Source organism: Taurulus bubalis (assembly GCF_910589615.1).
Source record: "Taurulus bubalis genome assembly, chromosome: 5".
Taxonomy (NCBI): Eukaryota; Metazoa; Chordata; class Actinopteri; order Perciformes; family Cottidae; genus Taurulus; species Taurulus bubalis.
Genome location: NC_136593.1, coordinates 9,353,835 through 9,374,546, shown reverse-complemented (window position 1 = coordinate 9,374,546; position 20,712 = coordinate 9,353,835). Strand labels below are relative to the sequence as shown.

At 42.8% G+C, this 20,712-nt stretch overlaps 1 protein-coding gene across 1 annotated transcript in view; it reads left to right on the top strand.

The window, feature by feature from the left end:
- The window catches only part of cbfa2t2 (CBFA2/RUNX1 partner transcriptional co-repressor 2), a 34,960-nt gene extending 23,682 nt beyond the window's left edge, over window positions 1–11,278 (top strand). Inside the window, exons 2-11 of the mRNA XM_079218685.1 lie at window positions 1,388–1,540; window positions 1,683–1,924; window positions 2,025–2,114; window positions 4,286–4,470; window positions 4,563–4,822; window positions 6,519–6,604; window positions 6,926–7,118; window positions 8,459–8,527; window positions 8,704–8,894; window positions 9,397–11,278. Of these exons, the coding sequence (XP_079074811.1) occupies window positions 1,388–1,540; window positions 1,683–1,924; window positions 2,025–2,114; window positions 4,286–4,470; window positions 4,563–4,822; window positions 6,519–6,604; window positions 6,926–7,118; window positions 8,459–8,527; window positions 8,704–8,894; window positions 9,397–9,753 (1,826 nt within the window). The 3' untranslated portion in view covers window positions 9,754–11,278. The remainder of the gene's footprint in view (window positions 1–1,387; window positions 1,541–1,682; window positions 1,925–2,024; window positions 2,115–4,285; window positions 4,471–4,562; window positions 4,823–6,518; window positions 6,605–6,925; window positions 7,119–8,458; window positions 8,528–8,703; window positions 8,895–9,396) is intronic.
- The last annotated feature ends 9,434 nt before the right edge of the window (window positions 11,279–20,712 follow it).

Here is a 20,712-nt window from a genome sequence, read left to right as displayed (position 1 = left end):
CTGCCAATGGAGGGCTATTGATGATGTGTCGAGTTGTGCATACTTTGTTGTTGTTTACGTGGTAACCATCTTGACACTAAGGCCATATGCCCCGTTGGTTCTGTTATTGAGATGTCAGTCTAATTTCCTGGCCATACGGACGGAGTGTGCGGCACTTTAGAACCGGGATGTGTGTTGCTTCCTGCGGTGCAATGGCAGGCCGCATGTGTGGGGGGTACAACAGTCCAAATGTCTGCGTAGAGCCCTCCTTCCTGCCCCCCTGTGTTGGTGAACAGGTGGAGTGATGGCAGGAAGGGAGAGGGAGAGTATATATGTGCATGTTTGTGTAATTTAACTGTTCTCTGAATTGTTAATGCATTGATTTCTGTATGTTTTGACTTTTTCTTTTCCTACACTCAATCTAAAATGCGTTCTATTCATCCAATGGGTGTTATAGTTCTCATGCGTTACCTACTGACGGCTTAAACCTTCCACTCAAGCATTTATAAACTGGGTCCCTGTGGCTCAAGGCCATGCAGAGTTCATAGCTGTGAAAAAGATATAATGGGTGCCATTGAAGCAAAAGTCTTAAAACCATGAAACCACATTTAAAAAGCTGCTCTCTGCTGACCCATGACCTGTGAGACCGTGCTTGTCTATTAATCGTCCATTCTTGAAGCAGTTAGAAAAGTCTGATCCACTCTAAATGGAGACGGGACCCGGCCTTCATGGATCTCCGGGAGACAAAGACGCCTTCTGATCCCACATCTCCCCACCGACTTGCCCCCGTTTCACTTTCTCCATACTCCTTATCTGGTGGTCTCATTCAGTGGCAATAGCATATTGAGAAGTTGCGTTTAACATTCAAAAGCCCGGCCGATCTTGTTAGTAAAGCGTGAAATAACCCTTTCTCCCCCCATTTGTTGGGGAGCTCAATGAGGGGGCATTCTTCTCCCACACAATAGGCTTCTTCAGCATTTCTTCTGTTATTGATCTGAATGGTTCGGAGTGAGGGTTAAACTTTAGACATCTGGCTCTTTGATAGGAGGGGGGGTTGATGCCCTGGCAGCAAGTGTTGTATGATGTGAAGTGGGTTTGGTTGGGTTTGGGGGGGGCGGGCATTTTGTTTTCTTTTGTGGCTATGGACCCGAAGCTTTTGAATTGATTTAAACTATTGAGCTCATACGGAAAAGCATAAGTGCTCTTTTTGTTTGCTTGTTTATTTCTAATGTGGATGCTTTATTGAGTTAAATTCCTTCATTCCTTTTTCTGGCCCCTTTTTTTACTCTTTAAAAAAAAAAGAATTGCACATGTGAATGCTGTTCATTTAATAAAGATAATGTGACAATAACATTTTTAAAAGCAATCTAATTTTTGACCAACAGCTGACCCCTCTCTCTTTCTGCAGACAGTAGAGAGAAGAAGAGCCCTGCCATGCCCGGTTCTCCTGTGGATGCTAAGACTCATTCTAGATCGGCCCCCAGCAGCAGTGCCAGTATGCCACCCCTGCCTTCTGTCAACCACAGCGGCCCCCGCCCGGCCTCCTTTTCCACCACAGCATGTAAGGGTCATTCTCAAATGTTGTGCAAAGTTTGCAACCATTTAGTGGATTTGTAGCTTGTGTTTTTCATAAGCGGCTTGAAAACACGGGTCCATTCTATTATCTTAACCCCCCCTCTCTTCTTGTCACCTTTACTCCCCAGTGACCAATGGGAATCATCATTCCCCGCCAACCCTGAATGCAGTACCATCCCCACCGCAGCGTTACAGCAACGGACCGTCCTCTTCCTCGTCCTCCTCGCTGGCCAACCAGCAGCTGCCGGCCACGTGCGGGGCCCGCCAGCTGAGCAAGCTGAAGCGTTTCCTGACCACGCTGCAGCAGTTTGGCAACGACATCTCTCCCGAGATTGGAGACAGCGTCCGAAGCCTCGTTCTGGCCCTCGTGGTAAGTTCTCGTGTGAGAGGAAAATATATCTGGCATTTCATCTTCTAATCGTGACTTTGATAGATTTGGCTTCTTGAACGTCACTTTTCTTGTCTCCTAGAATTCGACAGTTACCATTGAGGAGTTCCATTCGCGGCTTCAGGAGGCCACGAACTTCCCATTACGGCCCTTTGTTATTCCTTTTCTCAAGGTAAACACATCTCCGACCTCCCCTCACTCTTCCCATATTTGCTTTGCATTATTCTGTTGGACTACTTCCTTTTTTTCTTTGCAGCAGTATTTTTCTTCCCCCTCTCTGTTTAAGTTTGAAACCCTACACGATACGGTACGTCTGTGGCCCGTCAGATTCATCTCGCCCTGCTGAAAACATGATTAATCGCAGAACAACAAGCAATAAAGAAAAAGTCCTTGACATCAACACAACCTTCTTTTCGGGTGATCTGAATAATCTATGGCCAATCACATCGCAGTCTGAGAGTCATGATTGTAATACATTTATTACTGTGTATCCAGGATACAATGCAGTAGTCTATAAATAGGCATCTTTGTAGGTTGTCTAATTGAATAAACGGCTTCGCCGCGGTTCAAAGTAATCTGTATCAAGATTTGCGTGTTGACTTGACAAGTAACAGGTGTGTGTGTGTGTGTGTGTGTGTGTGTGTGTGTGTGTGTGTGTGTTAAACAGCCTCTCGAGCCCCTTTGTAACCAGTGCAGTCTGCAAGAGTATACTTTTTAAGAGCTCCCCTCGGTAAAGCAACCCATAAATCTTCAGTCAGTTGTACCGCTGTAACTTCAAGTGGTCAAAATCGGCTCTTTTTCCACACTTACCTCTTACTCACCTTTGGAGCCCCTCCATCTGTCTGCCTGAGAGCGCTGAGACAAGAAACCTCTGTTCCCCTCCCTCTACTAATTTATTACGAGGGGGTGTAGTCCACACGACTTAATTCCAGCTCCTTGAGACTAGCCTGTCCTAAGAAAGAGAGAGAGAGAGAGAGAGAGAGAAATAGACAGATGGGACAGAGTCATGGGGTGAGGAAGTGGAAAAGAGAGAGAATTGGGTGAGGAGAGAGGGAAAACTCGGAAGTGTGAAACATGCCCATAAAGTGTTGCCTTCCCTTTTTATGGGCTTCCATGTGCCATATGGAGCCGCTGTCCCGTTAAAAGAGCATTCAGCTGCCAAGGCGCCGCCGATCTAGCATCCGCCCCGCTGAACCCCAGAGAGCCCTCTTCTGTGCTGACACACAGCACATGTGTCCACAAGCTCGGGGGCCCCAGGGGAAGAAGGGAAGCAGAGGAGCATGGGAGACGGGGAAAAAAAAAGAGAGCGCAGGGGTGTTACGTTAGTAGACCTTAAAGGAGAGGCATCATCTTTGTGAAGAAGTCACATCAATAGGGAGAGATGCTTGTGGAGACGGAGCAGATAAGGTCAGATTAGAGGAGGAAGCTTTACTAGAATCTGCTCGGTAACGGCTGAAAAGGGCTACATGATAGGAGGAGGTCAGAGCCACAAAATGAGAACGGTATGGTTATTTAGTCGGTTGCTCAAGACGAGGGGGAATGAGGGAGTGAGGAAGCGGCGTAATTGCAAACACACCGGAGTCTGTTCCCAATTAGGGGAATGCCGGGAACCGAAGCGAGATGGAAGATAGGACAGAGACAGTCGCAGATAAATATTCAGAAACAGAGAAGGTGAGGAATGAGGCCGACGTGGAGTCTGTGTATCATTTGTTATGAAATGTTTCTCAGCTCATAAGCCCCCTGTAACACCGTGCGTATGGATACTGTGACCAAAGTAAGTGTGCTTAGCAACCAACTTCAGCAGCAGCTTCGAAAACATTTTCATTTCAGCGAGGGAAGCCGCAGCCACCATGGAAGCAGCCACAGAACAACACCCAGGCACAAATTGAGCCTTACAGCCAGACCTCAAGGAGTCAGTGCCCCGCACCCCCCCTTTAATACCGCCTTACTCCCACTACGACGTCTTCCCTAGTAGACATATGCACAATGTGTCTCTCAGCTCTGTGTGGTCTCTCTCTCTCTCTCTCTCTCTCTCTCTCTCTCTCTCTCTCTCTCGCTTCTGCTCTGTTTGCTTCAGATCTCTCCTCCACTACGTTAATGACAAGCTGAATGGCGACTTATTTTCTGGTGGTCTCTATCTACCTCTGAATGAGAGTATGTGATGTATGACTTGAGATGTGGCTGAATATGTGAGTGGCAGATGGCTGACATTTAACCCCGGTACAACAATGCTCAATCATATGGAGGAAAAAAAAGGAAGATTTCTAAATTGTCCTCTTCCCAGTCTTTAGATCCCTCTGCACATTAATATTAAACCTCACCACTTTCTTCCTTTCTTGCCAGGCAAACCTGCCCCTTCTGCAGAGAGAGTTGCTCCACTGTGCACGGGCAGCCAAGCAGACCCCGGCCCAGTACTTGTCCCAGCATGAGCATCTCCTGCTGAGCACCACCATGGCCTCCTCTCCGGACTCCTCTGAGCTGCTGATGGAGCCTCCGGAGGCGGTCACCAAGAGACACAGCCCCAACAGGTTAGCTAAAAGCATCCGCTAGTGGAAGTCTTCATACACGGCCTTCAAACTTCTGCTCATTTTAATTTGAATTGTCCACTTTCCTCCTTCAGAGCCAAAGAGAATGGTTTCCACGAACGTGAACGTCCACCCCCGGCCATGGAGCCCGCCGCCAAACGGATTTGCACCATCAGCCCCGCTCCCCGACACAGCCCCGCCCACCCGCTGCCCCTCAGCGCCCAGCTTCACCCGACCCCTCCGCCCCTGCAGCACTACGCCCTGGACGACATCGCAGCGCCGCACATCCTACACCGCGAGCACAGCCAACGCATGTTGGAGATCCGCGAGCTCAAAGACCGGCCCAGGCTCCCTGGTGAGTGATGCATATTAGGTTAATTTTTTTGGACGGTTTTCTAAGAGTCATTTTGCATCTCGAATTTAAAGTTAACGACGACTGACATTTGACGTATTCCTCAAGGCTCACTCATAGCTGCTCGTACTGGAAAAGTTCAGTTCATTGAACAAACGGCATCAGACATTATTTCCTCTAATTTTAGTAAATGATTAAAGGCTGCCATACATGGACATTAAACCAGTGATCAAGTTATGTAAACTCGGAAATCCTGCGAAATACTTAAATGCCCCGAAACATTTACTTCAATCGTGTTATTCACAGTAGAGTGAATGCAAGTAGCTGATTTATTTAGAAATGAACACATTGACGTGCGTATAATCTGCCGCAGATAACGGGTGGTCTGTGTGTTTGTGTAGCCGTCCCGTATATATCTCCGAAGTCCACACGGGTGTATAAACAGAGCCGTACTGTCCAGGCAGGGAGGGTCAGATTTACTCTGGTGTATATCTACCCTCCATTTGGGGCTTGTCAGCATGCAGTGGAAACGGCAGTAGCTCACGCACGCACACACACACACACACACACACACACATACGTACAGAAACATACCTGGTTATGTTCATGGTAGAGGTGCTGTGTTTACGAGGCCTTAGTCCCTTGTCTGACAGCCTCCCGCCCGCCTGCCGCCACTTAACTCGTATGCACACAAACGCGCACACACACATAAACACATCAGTCCACACACTCTGGGCTTTGAACTGATGAACACTGATGAGAACCAGGAGTAGAGAAGAGGTCGAGGGGAAGGCTAGTGTGTGTGTGTGTGTGTGTGTGTGTGTGTGTGTGTGTGTGTGTACGTACATGAGGGAATCGTTATCCTGTTCTGCAGGCCTAGTGTGCATGTGGCCTCTTGCTGGCTGTTTGCTACTCAATTTTAAGAGATTGTGGTTTGCTATGTCTTTGGAGTCTGTTTGTAGTCTCTTTTATATGGATATGTATCAAAGAAGTGGTTGGGCTCTGCAGGAGCACAAGCTGCAATTGCTGTTAAATGTACAATTATATATTGTTTAATTCATAGTGTTGTGTAACAACTGAATTGGAGTCAGATAGTTCACTAAGATTGTGTGTGTGTGTGTGTGTGTTCATGGTTGTAATGGTCCACAGTGAGTGTCAGACCGGCTGGTTGTATTTAGAGGTGGAGCCACTCCACTCAGCCTGAGTGTCTCCCTACTGGAATGCTGTGAGCTCCAGTGTGTGTGTGTGTGTGTGTGTGTGTGTGTGTGTGTGTGTGTGTGGTTGGTTGACAGCTGAGTTCCAGATGTGTGCAGGCTCTGGGTGCTGGAAGTCTGTTTTGCATCACAGGCTTCTCCTTTTCTCTTTCACCCCACCTCTTCTCGCTTGCAATCCTCCCCCCCTCCCCCCGCGTACATCTCGCATCTTTACTTTATGCATGTATGAAGCTGCTGCCTGAGTCTCGTCTCTTCAGCTATGGGTGGGAACTATTTAATCACAATGTGTGACCCATCACACGATGTATATTATTATATATATATATATATATATGTATTGTGGTAAAATAATGAAGCTACCGTGGCTGAAATTTCAGATTTGCCACACCCCTTTCAATCACTTACTGTGACTTGTGGCTTCCTTTACATTAAAAAGAATGTTAATCACATTGGCCTGTGGTCTTCCTTGTGTGTGTTTTAATCAGGCACTAACGGGGGCTACCGAGAGGAGCCGGTGGACCACAGACTGACAGACAGAGAGTGGGCTGATGAATGGAGGCATCTGGACCATGTAAGTCTGCAGACAGGCACCACTGCCGCTAATGGCTTGTGATGTACAAAGAATGTAAAATGTAATTTGTCTTATAGGATCCTACTACGCTAAGGAGTTTAAATTCTCAGAGCATGAAGGCAATGACATCTGTAGCACATCTGTATATAATACATTTCATTAGTGTTTTGCTACTAATTAGAACAATCACCTCCAAAGATTCTGGCCTCAAATTATATAACGTTTAAGACCAAGTGAGAAGCAAGTGAGGTTTGATAAAATGATCTATAAATGGCTAAAACGATCAATTTTTGCGTGTCTTTTTTTTTTTTCATCCTCCAGGTGTTGAACTGCATTGTGGACATGGTGGAAAAGACACGGCGGTCGGTGAGCGTGCTCAGACGATGCCAGGAGTCAGATCGCGAGGAGCTCAACTACTGGAGACGGCGCTCGAGCGAGCAGGAGGACCCACGCAAAGGAGGCTCGGGCCCCGCTCCCTTCTCGAAGACACACAGCCCCCACTCTGCAGAGTCGGGTGGGTACCGCTTCTTTCGATTCAATTATGTCAGTGTGCCGCAGAACCCAGGAATTCTGTTGTAGTTTCTGTGATTGGCGCCGATTGTTTGCCACAAGAGAAGATTGTCTCATGAACAAGCAGATGATGCCAAAACCAGTGGAAATTTATTTGGAAAGTTGTTTGTTCTGCTTTAAGCGCCGGGTCGCGCAAATTAAAAAAAAAAATTGTGCCAGATGGAATTATCTACCATGCAGATGTAGAGAATATTTCATGATTGCTCCATGATGTGAGTTTTGGATGCTCATTTGGGTGAACTGAACCTTTTTATGTTGAGTATGAATAAGCATCAGTCTCAGATCCTGGAGGAGAAAATATGTCACTACATACAAAAGGTTAGACATACATTAAGTCTCAAGTCAGTTTTTCTTATATAGCCCAATATCAGATACTGAAAGGGCTGAATGCCAACCAGGACAGCCTCTTCTCCATTTCTGCCGTCTAGTGGCCAGTTATAGAATTGCAGCTCAGTCGCAGTGTTATTGAGTCCCTTTCACAGTTAGTCCCCGCAGTCGGCTGTGTACTGGCACAGTTCTTTCCGAGTGCCAGCCTTGCCTCCCCCCCTGCTGGTCCATAGTCACAGACAGGTGCCAGGACTGGCCTCGGCCATATCGGCCACAGAAGGGCCGTCCTGCCGTCCTGCAGGCTCAGAGACCCAGAGCTGGCTGACTCGCCTGAGCGCCATCTGGGCCCCCAGCCGGGAAGCCTGCCTGCCTGCCCGCCTGCCTGGGCTCGGGCTGAGGAAGACTGTAGTGGGGGTTGGAAATGGCGACCGGGAGGGTGAATGCAGGCTTGGTTGGAGAGAGCGGCTGTAAATGAAGGAAAAGAGAGAATGGTGAGACGGAGGATGTCAAATATGGGGGAAGAGGAGATGAGCCAGGTGGCAGTGCTGGAGAGGCAGAGCCTCGTAGCCACACAGAAATGAGATGAGATGCAGGGAGTTGTAGCGCGAGAACGATTTGAGGGAACGGACAGAATGTTGACGCAGCTTGTTGGTCTGCAATTCCCTCCAAGCCAAACACATTCCTTTCCAAAGCTGTCAGATCTCAGATCAGTCCAAGACTCTGATAAACAGCAATTACGTCGGTTGCGCGGCCTAGAAAGATAAGCGGACGAAATAAAAGAGCAGATGACAAAGACGGTACCACTGTCTGCCTCTGTGGCCTCTCCTTTGTAAAGCACCCTTTACCTTGATTGAGCTGTCAGTCACAAAGTCAGCCATTATTTCAACAATTAATCATCTTAATATCTTTGTGAGCCTTGGCAGGTGCTAATCCCTTCTGTCTCTTCTTTCCCCGCAGATTCCCAGCGCGACTTTGCTCCACGGCCAGGCTCGGCATACGTTACAGATGAGATCTGGAGGAAAGCTGGTGAGAACACAATCACATTTAATTACTAGTGTTGTTGTTGAAAAAAAAAGGGTTTAACTTAATACACGTAGTTAGATACAAAAAGGGTAATTCTGCATTTAATTCAAGCGAAGAATGCTCGGAGCACAGATTTTAAATGAATTAATAATTGATTATTGTCTTCCCCTGTTATGCAGAAGAAGCGGTGAATGAGGTCAAGCGTCAGGCCATGGATGAGGTTCAGAAGGCGGTCGCAGAGGCTGAGCAGAAGGCCTTTGAGATGATCGCTTCTGAGAGGGCCAAGATGGAAAAGACTCTGGTTGATGCGAAGAAGAAGGCTAAAGAGGATGCCGTCATGGTCATCAATGAACAGGAGGACTCCAGCGAGGTGAGCAGAACCACCAGATTCACGTTTTTAAACATTCAACTTAGATGTACACAGTCACACTTACAGCTGCAATAATCAAAATGTTTTTTTTCATATTAAAATTGGATTAAAAGAATACATCTAAGTGACTGAGGTTGAATCCACACACAGCTATCTCCTGACAATGCTGTTCCGCTCAGCTCAGAGCATCTCTTAACTCACCGTTATCTCTCTCATCAGTAGCGTGATGCAGGTGGTTGTTTTCAGTGAAAGATTATATAAAGCTCCACGGTTTGCTTTTTGTACAGAGGCAAACATAAAAAAAAACAAAGACATATTGTAGCTTTTAGCAGTTAAAAGGCTAGATGTCTCCCTCGGGCTGGTGGAGAGAAGAAAAGAGGTTAAAGAAGAGTGAGGATATGTCAATGTTAAGTTTCTGCTTACTCAAATGGAGACTAAAACCTGCATGCCAGACATCCCTATGAAGACTGACGGTCGTCTCGTCTCTTTCCCCTTTCCTCAGTGTTGCTGGAACTGCGGCCGCAAAGCCAGCGAGACGTGCAGCGGCTGCAACGCCGCACGCTACTGCGGCTCCTTCTGCCAGCACAAAGACTGGGAGAGGCATCACCTCATCTGCAGCCCGGGACTTCAGGCTCAACCCAAACCCGTGTCGGCCATCACTGCCAGCAGGGCGGCTGCGGCGGCCACGGCGGCGGCAGCAGCAGCCGGGGTGTCTCCTGTCTGTCTGGCGGCAGTCAAGGCCCCCGACAGCGTCCCTTCATCGGCCAGTCCTGGTGGAGACAAGGCCTCGGTCGCTTCTCGCTCCTCCACCCCTTCCACCCCCGCCTCCGCCTCCGCCCCGGAAACCAATGGACACTAGGAGGCGAAGGACACCAGTGGTGAACGCGTCTCCTCTCCTCTTCCTTACTGCGGAAGAAGCGATCAGCAGCAAGACGGGAACTATTTGTGGGTTAAGTTAGGATAACAGATTTTTCATCACACTCTTTGGCAGACAGAAAATAACAGATTATGGATGACTGTTTGAGTGATATGTCAACTGGGACTTTGGCTTTGGCAAAGAACAGAAGGGAACGTCTCGAATGCATCTATTGGATGAACAGAGCTCCGTAACAGATGGAAACGTGTTTGTCTTCGTTCCCCCAAAAAAAAAAAATCTTGGATCTGCAAAGGGTGGAAAAAAAACCTGCGTTTATCTCTGGAAGTTATTAAAGAAGGAATATGAAAAAAGACAGGAGATTAAAACACAAGCAGTGAGGTATGAAGGCGCCTCCCCTCACACCAATATTCTCACTTTGTTGTGTATAGATTTAAGACGGCGAGGTGGTGGTGGAAAATGGAAACAGTGTAATAATACCAGCCATAAAGCATCGGTCTTCTTCCGTTAGGAAACTCTGACAGGAGACCGTAGTGCAGCTCCTCCTGTACACGTACATATTTGCTCGCCAATTTCTTGTCAGGTTTTCATGTGTGTGAATGCGTGTGTCAAACAGTCGTGCAGTTCGTGAATATTGTACAGCATATATGATAACTTTTGTCAAAGCAATATTAAAAGTGAAGTGTTCAGGTATCTCATCACCAAAGTTTTCAGTCGCTAAAGAGAGTTGTTTTCATCGCCTGTAAATGTCTTGTGGACGAGAGATAGTTATTCACTAACCCCACATCATATACTTTTATAAAGAGCTTAACTAGGAACGCTGGTGACTATCTTTTAATTTCTGACCATCGGGCGTCTTCAAAGAGCAGAGAGAAGGGTGATTGGTTCAAGTGGGCGCAGGAAGGGGAAGTTAAAAGACGCTTCACTCCGGTTGCAGTTTTTGGCACTTGTTGGCGTCACCAGGTGTGCATGGCGGGCTCTGACGTTGCTCCAGATCTTCCACCATTGCAACATTTGCATCACAGCTTTCCAAGGATGGTTTTCCACAAAACAAAAGATAAAAGGAATGACTGTTAAATCTTTTTTTCTTAATTTGAAATAATAAAAAAAAGGGGGGGGGGGGGAATTGTCACTGATGCTCACGTTGCCGTGGTGATGGTTTAGAGCGGCGACTCCGTCCCACGGAGAATCTCAGGAGGCAGCTAAACTGTATTTGTATGTACAGATCATTCTGTTCTTTTTCTGTTCTTTTTCTTTTGTTGCAGTTGGGTTAAAAGTCAAAAGTTTAGTGTGGGACTTTGATCATACTCTGCCGTGACAACTGAGACATTGTTCTTGTTCTTTTTCTTCCGTTTGTTGTAAGATGTACTTTGTAAAGAATATTATGAGAGAATGCCTTTATTTTGTGAGCCACGATTTTCTTCGTTCTTATAACACGTTCTTTTGTTTTGAGGCATAACTTCATATGAAAAAAAGATATCTTGACATGAAGTATGAAATAAAAAATAGAATTACCTCAAACGTTTTGTCTTTTCTCTGATTTGAATATTATGAAATAACAATCATTCATCAGCGTTAGGAGAGGTGTGACAAATGATCTGACCATGAATGTATAATATCCTCTGTGACAGAATTCAAATGTCTTACCACAGTCACAACTAACAGTACTTATTTAAAAAATATAATCATACGCTTTATATATAGTGTGTGTGTGTGTGTGTATCAGAAACTCAAAGGCTACATATCATTTATATAACATTTAGAACCTAAATATAATTAATAATGCTAAATTTAAAATGTAAAGTCTAGTCTATAATGTTGTTTAGTCAGCACAACATGTATTGGGGTAATATTTCTTAGCTGAGATAATCTAATTACAATTCTTTCATATGAAGAGCACTGTTGCTTTTATTTTCGGTACCTAATATTTCAGATATTAGGTTTGTGTTTTGTGCAGAGCCGAACAAATGACACTGATGTTGTTTTCATTACAAACCAGCGTTATATTAAACCGCAAACTGTTTCTTCCAAAAGAAGTTGATTTAACAGAGCTTCACATTTTTGGGGAAAAAGTCTTTATTCAAATTCCTTAAGCATATTATATTATTCTTGTATAACTTCATTAAACATGTTTAAAAATATTGTAATATCTCAAAAACCACAATTGCTTCTCAACTTATTTTACTGCACAAAGGTTCTAAAAAAAAGCCACACAAGTCTTTAATTTTTGCATCCTCTTTGTCTCCTTAATGTTATGAAATATTCAGTGACTCTTGATAAAATATGCAAGTGGCATCTTTGAATTCAGGTATGAAGTAATGGGGAGGCTCCTCTCGAGATTGAATTATTCTGGCTGGAAATTCTGTCATGTATAATTTAGTTCATACTGATGGTCTGTATTTAAAAAGGGACCTTGGTCGCCTCAACTGTTACTTTAGTCATTATTGTGTTTTACATCGAAAGAAGCTAAATAATCATTTTAAAAGAGGCCAAAATGCACTAGAACTATGTAATATTGTGTTTAACCACAAGGTGGCAGTATACGATATATTTTAAGAAGTGACTTGGCTTCTAAAGGTTAGAAGATGGTGGGTGACCTGATGAAAAGGTCTGTGATGAAAAGCAGAAGGTGATCACAATCCACAATTACTCATCTATGAAATACTTTATACAGAATAATCTAAAAGCATGACTTGCATAGTCTGAAGAGGTTGTTGTGTCACAAAAAGGACAAATAGCATTATAAGTAAAAAGTACTGCACTGAAAATATTACTTAAGTTTGAGTCCAAGAGTATTATTAGCAAAACAAATTATCAAAAATAAAAGTACATAATGCAGAAAAATGCTCATTTGACAGTGTTATAACATTGTATAGAATATTATTGAATTATTACTGATACATTAAAATGTGTGTGTAGCAATTTACCAGTTAAATTTAAGTTGAACAGCTTTATATAGCTGTTGGCTGGTTTTGTATAACAATGAACAACGAATGCAATACTATTCTTAATCTGCAAAGTAATTGCAGCCTTCAAATAAATGTAGTGGACAAAAAGTACATTGTTTCCCTCTAAAATGTCTAGTGGGAGTATATACACAGCATAAAATGGAAAACTAAAAGCATCTAATATTTGACCCTTGTATGGTGTTCGGGTCTAATTTTTTATCAACAGGAAATGATACAATTCATTATTTTTTCAAACTCAGACTCATTGGCCTTGGCTCATTTTCTGTAAAGAACATATATCAGAAGACATTTTCAATGACCACACACACTGCACACACCCCTACACTTATATTACAGAGTGTACCTACAGAGTGAAGGTACACAGGAACTACAATTTCCACACTATTATTAGCCTCGGGTCCAGTGGCTAATAAGAGTGGGGAAATTGTATTGTAGGTCCTGTGTACCTTCACTCCGTCCTCCACCTGTCTGGGCCTGCTGTGTGTGTGTGTGTGTGTGTGTGTGTGTGTGTGTGTGTGTGTGTGTGTGTGTGTGTGTGTGTGTGTGTGTGTGTGTGTGTGTGTGGTACCGACACCTGTCTGTGTCTGCTCTCACAACATTACCGCCCATTTTACACTGTCTTGCGGGAACCAATCTTTCTTTTCTCATTCATAGGTAAAGAGCAAATATTAACCATATATCCCATTTATATTGCTTGTAATTGGGATGAAGTAAAGATCTGTTAAGTATTTAAGAATCACATTGTTTGATTGTGTTGAATTAAAAACCCCAAAATGCAGCGGACCCACGAATACTGGCTGAATAACAAAAATATGAACACCACACAAGTGTTAATAATATAATGAGCAAATATAATTGGCTACATTCCACCTGAGGTGCAGCATATATGCATAGTTTTTAATTGCAGATCATATATCTTCACGAAAGCAGCAGCTGTTGTTTGTCTTTGTAAGCATCATTGTTTCAGCACGGATCTACAAAAAAAACATGATTATAAAAATGAAATATGACTCATCTGTTATATGGATAGAATTGTGCGTGTGTCAGCACATGAGCCAGAATCAGTGTTGTTTAGCAGCAGGATCATGACGTCTGCTTCGTGCTGAAGATCAGAAATCAAGCCGTTTCCTGCCGTTGCTCGGGTGTTAGCCGAATTAGCTTGTAGATTCCTGTCGGATTATTTAACATGGATTTGAATATGCTGTTTTTTTCCTGCACATTATATACACACGCAGTGCATTCAGAAAGTATTCTTACTCAATTCCACACAATGCCAAAGCCCAAACACAATTTTAAATTCAATAAAAAAAAAGAACAAATAAATACCACATTGAAATAATGATTGGAAGTCTTCACGGGACGATAAGCTTTGCACGCCTTTGGGGATTGTTCAGGTCGGATGGGGACCTTCGGTGAACTGACATTTTCAGGTCACTCCATTGATGTTCAATTGGGCTCAGGTCTGGGCTTTCGAGGACATTCCCTCAGTCTCTCCTGCGTTGTCATCGTTACATTAAAAGGCGAACCGTCGGCCCAGTCCGAAGTGAATGTGTCATTCACTCAGGCTTCTATCTGGCCACTCTGTGTTGCAGTGATGGCTGTCCTTCTGGAAGTTTCTCCCATCTCCACAAAAGGATCTCTGGAGCTCTGCCAGGCTGAGCTTCACCTTACCAAGGCCCTTCTGCCCTGAACAAGAGCATAGGCTGTTTCAACATTGATGAGGGACACTTTGAACACAGGGTCTGTGGGTCCTCCCCGGAACAATTAGAGCATTAAACACAATGTTTCTTGTCTGTTGTGCACTGTGGACTGTGTCTATTGTTGTCTGCATGAGTTGATTTGGAGGCAAATTAGTTTCCCCACTGGGGATTGATAAAGCTTTCTAATTTTAACACATTACCTGCATTCTAGTAAATCTTTTATGCTCCTATTTCTGCAGCAATTGTTCATGTAAATATATTTATTTATGGAAAGAAAAACACAGAGTTCAGTCAGCAGGTGACAATTCGAAATATGATGGAATATAAAGCAGCAAGGCTCTCAGGCGTTCTGTATTGCTTTCACATATTTATCCACCTGTCAATCAACTTTTCTCATTTAATGTTATCTCTGCTTAGTCAACACACAGGAATGATTTACTCCTCCGTCCTCTTTTGTGTCTTTTATTTGGGGACAGTAACCTCTCTTATTGACCATGTGGAACCTATTTACCTGAATGATACATTAATGCATTTTAATAAAATGCATAAACCTCTGCAATTTAACTCATTTGTGTTTCACTAAGATTTCTGCTCATGTTCAAAACTGTCTGCACATTCAAAATATATACTTGATAGTATTTAAAAAATAATGTCCTTATATAAACAAGAATAAAGCCGTAATTTAATGAGAATAAAGTCACAATATAAAAAAAAGAAGATCCACCTGCTCTATGGTATGCTGTGCATTAGGCATATGCTATTCAGACCTTCCCGATAAACACATAACCATGACAATGTTTAGAGAAGTGGCGTGAGGAAAACTGATAAGCATAAAGCGCTCCATTGTTCGGCTTATTGTCTAAAAAGATGTAACTTCTTCACCACCTCTGATAAAGTGCACAGAGCAACCAGTCAGAGGAAAGATGCCACACTGCATTGCAAACTTTTGCACATGACGCGAGCCTTCAGCTTGTCCCTCCCTGTCAGCCGATCAAAATCCAGCAGTCTACATCTTCTCGGAGATGTAGCCTCTGGGAGGGCACATCGGAATGATTTAACAGGACTTCACTCCAAAAGTAATGCCAACGAGTTTGCTCATAAGTCACCAAGGACAATTGTGTCTTCCCAAAATATTGTAAGGAACATGCTGCTTCAACCTCACGGCTTGGTTGTTGCTCTGGAAAGCATTGTCAGCTGTAAAACCCTATATAGACAGCAAGTGTGTGCCTTACCATGTCCAATCAATTTAATTAAGCAATAAGGTACTCGAGGCAGTACTGTATAGTCAATAATGTACTGTTCAAGGGTGTTGTTAGGCCCGACGGGCAGTGGAGGGCCGGCAAACCCTTGAACAGTATATTATTGTTGATACAGTACTGCCTTACTGCTTTTACAATACGGTTACCTGCGACTTTTCTAAATAGTAATAGTAAGCTCCCTTTCAGCACAAAATAGTTGTAGCCACCAAACGTTGTGTATCGCATTTCAGCGACAGAGAAAAACAGACTGCCTGGTCAGTAAATCACAGATTTACTGACCAGGCCAGTTGCAGGGTGGAGGATGACACTCAGCCACCGATGTAAAGAAGTGCTCTCGCTGCTTCTGTCCGTTCTGTACTCGTTTGCTCTCAGAGCGTTATCTGCTCTGCTCTCCTGATTGTGAGCCGTATCAACGTTTGACTGTACAGGAGGAACAGGGACCACATATAGATTATTCACCGCTGACATTCTCATCAAAAGTCATTCCCCCCAAAATATCAAAGTTTACATGAAACATGTTTGGTAACTGTCAAGCTTGAAATGACAACTAACGGTCGTGCAATTTAAATCGCAAGTGCGCACTGATATGGAACGCTCTAAATGTAAACAGGCTGTACAGTACTTTATGGCTGAATAAAGTACACCGCGTGACTCACTCTCAACCAATCAGAATGCTTGATTTGATCTACCCGTATTATAATTGATCAAATGTGGACTCCAATCAAGGTGTAGAAACACCTCAAAGATGATCAAGAGACATGGAAGCATGTTACCAAAAAACACAGGACACTAAACAGAGGTTAGATGAAGTGTTAAAGAAGGTATTGACCGGTGTCATAATGGGTTAATGGGGAGGGAATCCAGTTTGTGGAGGCAGAGGTTGAGGGGGAACCGGCAACTGGTGTGTAAAGGCGAGGACAAGGACGAGGCGCCGCAGTAACGTACTGCAGCTGAGTACATTCTCTGGGGAGGACAGGGACAAAAGCCGGGGTTAATGTACTGCAGGGCTGACGAGCTGATGTATTTCAGGTGTGTGGCATGGAGCAGGTGAAACAGCTTGGCATCAATCAGGGAGCTAGGAGCCAGGAGAGAGGAGAAGCCACGCCCACACCCACGCCACATTCACTATACACGATTACAACATTGCATCTTTTAGTTTGGGATAGGATGCTGCATGGTAGCTCCCCAAGCCCTTTAACGATTTATTCTAACAGGTTAATGGTGAAATTAAAAAAAACAAGATCGTCAACGAGGGGATCCTGTTATAATAAAAATTGCTGTTAGAAAAAAAATCTGTTAGACTGCATTTTCAGTTTTATATTTTTTTATTTATATTTTATGTGCCAATAGTTTCTGTCCCAACAGAGTAAGTTAGATTCTGTCCTTGTTTTCAAAGCTCCTCTCATGACGCCTCTAAAACGCTACCGTATGCAAAGCAGTGACCCATAATTCTCCCTTTCTTTCATTCCCTACACTTCCTGTGTCATCACATTTTTGTATTTTCTTATATCATCTTCCAGCTTTGCATGTTTACCATTATTCTCCCACATAAAAAATGACCTACATTTAACAATTTCTGCAATGAACTGATGTGGCAGTTATCTCACAACAACAAAAGTACACTGAACCTTTGGCAAGTAAAGAAATGAGTAACTACTTGTTGTACTTGATCTGGTCCATATGTTAATCTTGCATGATGGATAGAAACATATGATTGTTTTTTCAGGGCCTTTGACGGATATATATATATATATATATATATATATATATATATATATATATATATATATATATATATATATATATATATATATCACACATATATATCCTGGGTTCTACAGCATTAAGTGAACATCTTCAGTTTAAGTTATTCACAAAATTTTGGCAACCAGAGTGCAAACCATTTTTCTAATGTCATTTAAATATACTTTTCATATGACAGTATTTGTTGCAGATACTTAATGAGATCCAGAGAAATAGGCAGCAGGTGGAATAAGTGCAGAGCCTGATGGTAGCTGCACAGGAAAGCAGAATTAGTATCCAGTGGACTACTAGTGAATAATACATTCAATGTTGGCCTAAACGGTAAAGCAGTTATCCTATATAGCTGAGTGTTCAAAGAGTTTCACAGAAACCCAAGATAAGCTCTGTGCGTCATGAGGAGATAAGATGGGAAACGTACGCAATAGAAACAAGGTCAAAAGTATACAGCTAAGCTAGCAGCTCTTTGAGGCATTACCGTACTTTGAGCTAAATGATAACATTCCCATCCTAACGTGCTACCAATGGCAATGCTGACGTTAAGCAGGTATAATGTTCAGCATATTAACCAGTTAAGTATTTTAGCATGCTAACATTGACTAATTATCACTCAAGTACAGCTAAGGCAGTTGGGAAATTAAAAGTGTTGCTGGTATTTGGTCATAAACCAAAGTACTGGACAATTTAAAATAGATCTAAATGTGACAGTAGAAAAAAAGTCATGGGATCACCAACATTTTAAAAATGTAGGGGGCCATTGATATCTGTACCAAATTTTCTGGCAATAGATGTAGTTCACATCTCACTAAAGCCAAAAATGTCAACCTCATAGTGAAACTAGAGGGAAACTCATCACTTTAAGTGGGATTCATCGTCTGGGGAGCATGAATTTCTGAAATGTGTAGTCTGCACAAAAGTGGTGGACTGAAAAACGGTAGCCTAATTTTAATCAAAGATAAACACCATGACCACACAAGGATTACAAGTAATACATGGTAAACTTAATATGAGAGCCTCAGTGATGAGAGCACAGCAAAGTAAGAATATCAAGTTATCAACTTTACACTCTAAATTACATAAATCCAGTGCACTCAATAAAAGTTAATGATGCACAGTGAGCTAACGTTATGTCTGTCAGCTCTGCTCAGCCTGATGCTTAGATTACACACTGGCAAAGGAGGATCTGTCACAGTTCATCATCCCAGGGAGGCCAAGGGGACACTGGAGTTGATATTACTGCCAAGCTGGACATCACATAACACCCCAAAAGAAAAATAAATTTTGTGGATGATAAAACTCTCTTTTCCCATCTGTCTTTTTCACATGTTAACATCTCTTTTACAGACATTTTTCTTTCCCTTCTCTCTCTCTCTGTCCCTCTCTCTCTCTCTCTCTCTCTCTCTCTCTCTCTCTCTCTCTCTCTCTCTCTCTCACCTTGTCTGCTCCTCTGTTAAAATTTGCAAATATTCATTGACATAACGTTATAAGAACCTCTTAATGTTCTTCAAGGCCAGGAGTGACGCAGCAGTCGATTTTGAGACTGTGTTTTGTACGTTACTCTACTGCTGTGCTGGACCTCGAAACAAAGACGCTGCACGAAATGTTGCTTTTGTATGTTCGGCACGGCCCTACACTTCTATTAAACTATCAATACAGAAACATTGGCAGGAACAATGTGTGTGTCAACTATTAGATCTTAAAAGTGCAAAGTAGGACTTAGTGGCATCTAGTGGTGAGGTTGCAGATGGCAAACTCACAGATGGCAACCTCACCACTAGATGCCGAAGAACTTTGGCGGCAGAAGTGAAACCACAAAAGGCTCAATCTACAGCCAGTGCTTGGTTGGTCCGCTCTGGGTTACTATAGGAAAAATAAAAATAAAATAAAATAGATACCGCAACTGATTATACACTAAAGAAAACATTCTTATTAATATTATATTCCATTTATGCCAATAGATTCCCCTACATGCCACCCACTATTTATTTTAAGAACACAAATTGGGACACTAAAATGTATTTCATGGCAAACTGCAAGTCCGTGTGAGACGTCTCTCAGTCAAAGCAGACGAGTGAGTTAAACTTCCGGAGGCGAGACACCCTCCGAACATGTTTCCTCCCACACAGTCAAGTTTTCAGGGTGAAAGAAATGAAGATACTGAACATGAAACAGAACAACAGCTGCCACTTCATCACCTTTGACCCCCAGTCTTTGGATTTCTGTGAAGATAAGTTGCATTTGAACACGTCAGACACGCAGAAATAATTAATCATCGTGTGGCCTAATTAACCCATAAGAATCCGGACCCATTTCTCCTTCAAGGAAAATTATGGGGGACATAAGACAGACTAAATAGACCACATACAACACATTTCTGACTGTGTTTTCAAAATAGTGTCAAATTTTTGAAATGTTACATAAATGTCACATTGGGCGTTAATGGTAACAAAAAATATTAATAATTACATAATTATGACATGATTTTTTTATTTTTTTTATTTGTTTTAATATGCTTTGGATTGAGCAACATAAAATATGTTAGCTAAATATGATTGAATTTTTATTGAAATGATTATTTTCGTATTGTGCATATATGTCACACCGGGTTCTTTGTGAAATTTTTAGGTTAACGTCCCGATGTGACGTATGTGTCACAACGATTTTTATCTGATTTGTTTTATATCAGTTGTTTCAAGAAATGCGCTCACAGCAGGTTCAATGCATTAAAGGACATGTTAATTAAGCATTCTAATTCTTAAAATGGGTAAATATTACCTTTAACGATGAAAAACAAGCTTTTTAAATTGAGCATTTTTCACGTCGCCGTGCCTCTTGGTTTAGCTGGAGCTGAGAATGTATGTATTATTTATCATTAATCCAGTTCAATTAAAAATATGTAATATATATTGTTTAGATGTTATTCAATTGAACTTTCTTTATTACATTTAACAGTCAGTTGTTGACTACATACAGACGTTAATACAACTGTTGGCTACTTCAATACATATGGCACAAAATCCTAAAGCGAGAGTTTGACATTATTGTGATGGTCTGGACCTTTGCTTGAGGAAATTCTCTCTAACTGGACCCGGCTGAAATTTAGTTGAACACCCCATGTCTATTTGATCGTGTCATCTAACTGTGAACTCATCAGTGACACCACAGAGTCAAGAGTCAAGAGTTTATAAATAGAACCCGTTGCTCCCAAAAGGTTACCATTTGTTTTACAATGCCACGAAGACGCATCATGATTCT